The following is a 2,588-nucleotide window of genomic DNA, read 5'->3' on the forward strand; positions in this document are numbered from 1 at the left end:
TGTCGAGAAAGTAGCAGTGACGAATCATCCCCCACCTGTCACCCCTCCTATGAATATTCATGCTGAGGCCTTTCAGTTACAGTCTCCTGGCTTTGAGTGTTTTTAAGTGTCTATCTAAATCATACCGGAAAAATGCCGACATGGAGGGGGAGGTTCAACAAACCGTATTTATTTTCGATTTTTAAATTTTCAGCTTTGGTGACGATGTTGTTTGGTGCTGATCAAATTAATGTTGGCATGTGGCCAAGGTTCTGTTTAGGTGTAAGGGGATCTACTTTTACATATTCTAGGAGCTGTGAAACGTCGAGGCAACTTGAAATTAGCCATTCGTCAAATTGACGCTATTATAGTATTAATTATAACGAACACATGATATAAATAAAACTAGGAAAACTTGGAAATGATATATTTTTGTTCTAAATTACGATTAAATCTTGAAAAATTGGATTTAAAGATAGAATTTTTTAGTGCTTGCGTTTCATCTCTGCTGGTTATTCACGCATAAATTTCAAAGGAGTTCTGGGGTTGGTAAAATCAATGACAAGATCCTTTAATCCACTAAACTCACTAAAAGAAAATTGTAATTAGCGTGTAAAATGAAAGTTGGTACGACGAAAAATACAATATTTCGTAAGAATTAAAGATTTTGTAATTATTTTTAAGTAAATAATCTGGAAAATGTGGACATCAAAGTTTACGATTTGGTATGAGCTCGAATAGCGAGTGAGACGTTGTATATAAATACATATACACTGAGTAATACTTTTCTCTTGACGATTGTGCTACAAAGGAGGAAAATAGTGCGGTTTATTTAAATTTACCTATTATTGTCGTATGTATCAAAACCGAATTAATACCGTATGTATACGATTAGATAAATTTTTAAATTGTGGTAGTTATTTATCAATAAGATTATGTTTGTGGAATTTTCTGGCGGTGCAATACTTACATGTGGTCAATTTCTGCCGTCTCGAACAATTTCCTAGCACCTTGGCTCTCAGTATCCTCCTCATACCTGTCAGTAAAATACACCACCTTTTTAATTCCACTTTGTATAATCAATTTTGCACACTCGTAACAAGGAAACAGAGTGGTGTAAACAGTGCCTCCTTCCACACCTCCTTTGCTGCTTATAATAGCATTTAGTACAGCATGACAAACTATTAAATACGTAGAGATATACTTTTCTAAATTACGAAAAGTTAGTGATAGCTACCGTAAGGATATTTCGTGTACAAAACTGTTTCATGATCACGGTGTTTGTGGTTCCTAGACCAAGGAAGCGACTCACACCCATTAGGCATCTTGTTATAGCCCGAACCCAAAATGGACCCTTTAACATCGACAACACAAGCTCCTACTTGAGTGTTTGGGTCCTTACTTTGTTGAGCGACTATCAAGCAATGTGCCATGAAACATTCATCGGAGCTTAGCAGTGCTGATTCAGGCCTGTAGCAGAAATAATGGTTTTCTTAAGGATAAGTTTGGAAGTTTACGTACCGAGCTTCTTCTGATTCGCTAGCCATCATGAGGCTTTGGGAAAATTAAATATTGGGAAAAATAGCTTCTATAGAATTTATACAGATTTATCAGACCTTATCGTAGCCCACTCCACAAAAAATTGTAATAACTAGATAAATTAATGGATTAGCTAATCACACTTATTATCCGTTCACGATTTTTATGTAGTAGGGTTGGCCATTAAAATCTAGTGAGTTTGTTGGTATTCGATGCAGAAGAATACACATTTCCTGAACTTTTTTCGTTATGTTTTATTAAATTAAAGGTTAAAAAATATGCCAGAAATATAAACATTGTTGCCGATACTTTCAGTTTTCAGTAGCAATGACCATCACTCGTCTATTAAATATCTTTTTTTCTATTGTTTCTGAAGGATTTAATTAAATCTCACAACTGTTTCTTCGAAAATTTGTTGTCAAATTCAACACGATGTGTAAAGAGCCATTCCTGCATTTCACATTTTTTACTAGAAAAAGTGGGTGGTTTATCCAACTGAACCGAATGATACGGTACATTGTCTAAAACCACCACACATTTTTGGTTCAACTTTGCCAAAGCCGGAATGAGCTGATTAACCACCCAATTTTGAAAAATTGTCCCGTCCATCGTTTTATGATAGTCTGTATCGTTATTTTTTTAATTTAAAAAATTGTTACAACCATCTAAGGGCCCCATTGAACAACCCGCGTGGAGAATAGTAAACCTTGATCCTTCACTTTTAATTTTTTTTTAATGTGAGCGTAGTACGTAGAGTTCTAGTCTCAAGTGTTTCGTGCGAGGCCTTTTACCTGCCCAGAATTAATAAGGACTACAATTTTCTATAGATAATTTTGCTGTTCTGTTGACTTATTAAATTCTTTCAATTTCGGAATCACAGCATGGACACCCACCCGTGCCTCGGCCAAAAGTTTAAGTATTGATAACATTGTAACCAAACTAAGCGTTGACTATTGTGTGGAAACTGTAAATCCACTCTTTTCTAACCATTCTGGCATTTTCATGAAATTTAATAACTCAAATTGTAAAAATTCAAATAACTTTACTTTTTTTACTGCAAGGCCGATAAC

At 35.0% G+C, this 2,588-nt stretch overlaps 1 protein-coding gene across 1 annotated transcript; it reads right to left on the reverse strand.

Annotated features, from left to right (window-relative positions):
- Positions 1-392: 392 nt before the first annotated feature.
- LOC135123008 (deoxycytidylate deaminase-like) lies at positions 393-1,600 on the reverse strand. Its single transcript, XM_064047504.1, has 4 exons — positions 1,501-1,600; positions 1,217-1,449; positions 950-1,160; positions 393-567 (listed from the first exon to the last, which is right to left on the reverse strand). Exons 1-4 carry the CDS (start codon positions 1,527-1,529, stop codon positions 492-494), a joined length of 549 nt encoding a protein of 182 aa, XP_063903574.1. The 5' UTR covers positions 1,530-1,600; the 3' UTR covers positions 393-491.
- Between the last annotated feature and the right edge of the window lie 988 nt (positions 1,601-2,588).

This window comes from Zophobas morio, unplaced genomic scaffold (assembly GCF_036711695.1).
Source record: "Zophobas morio isolate AGI-343-1 ecotype UQ-CSIRO unplaced genomic scaffold, CSIRO_AGI_Zmor_V1 ptg000006l, whole genome shotgun sequence".
Lineage (NCBI taxonomy): Eukaryota > Metazoa > Arthropoda > Insecta > Coleoptera > Tenebrionidae > Zophobas > Zophobas morio.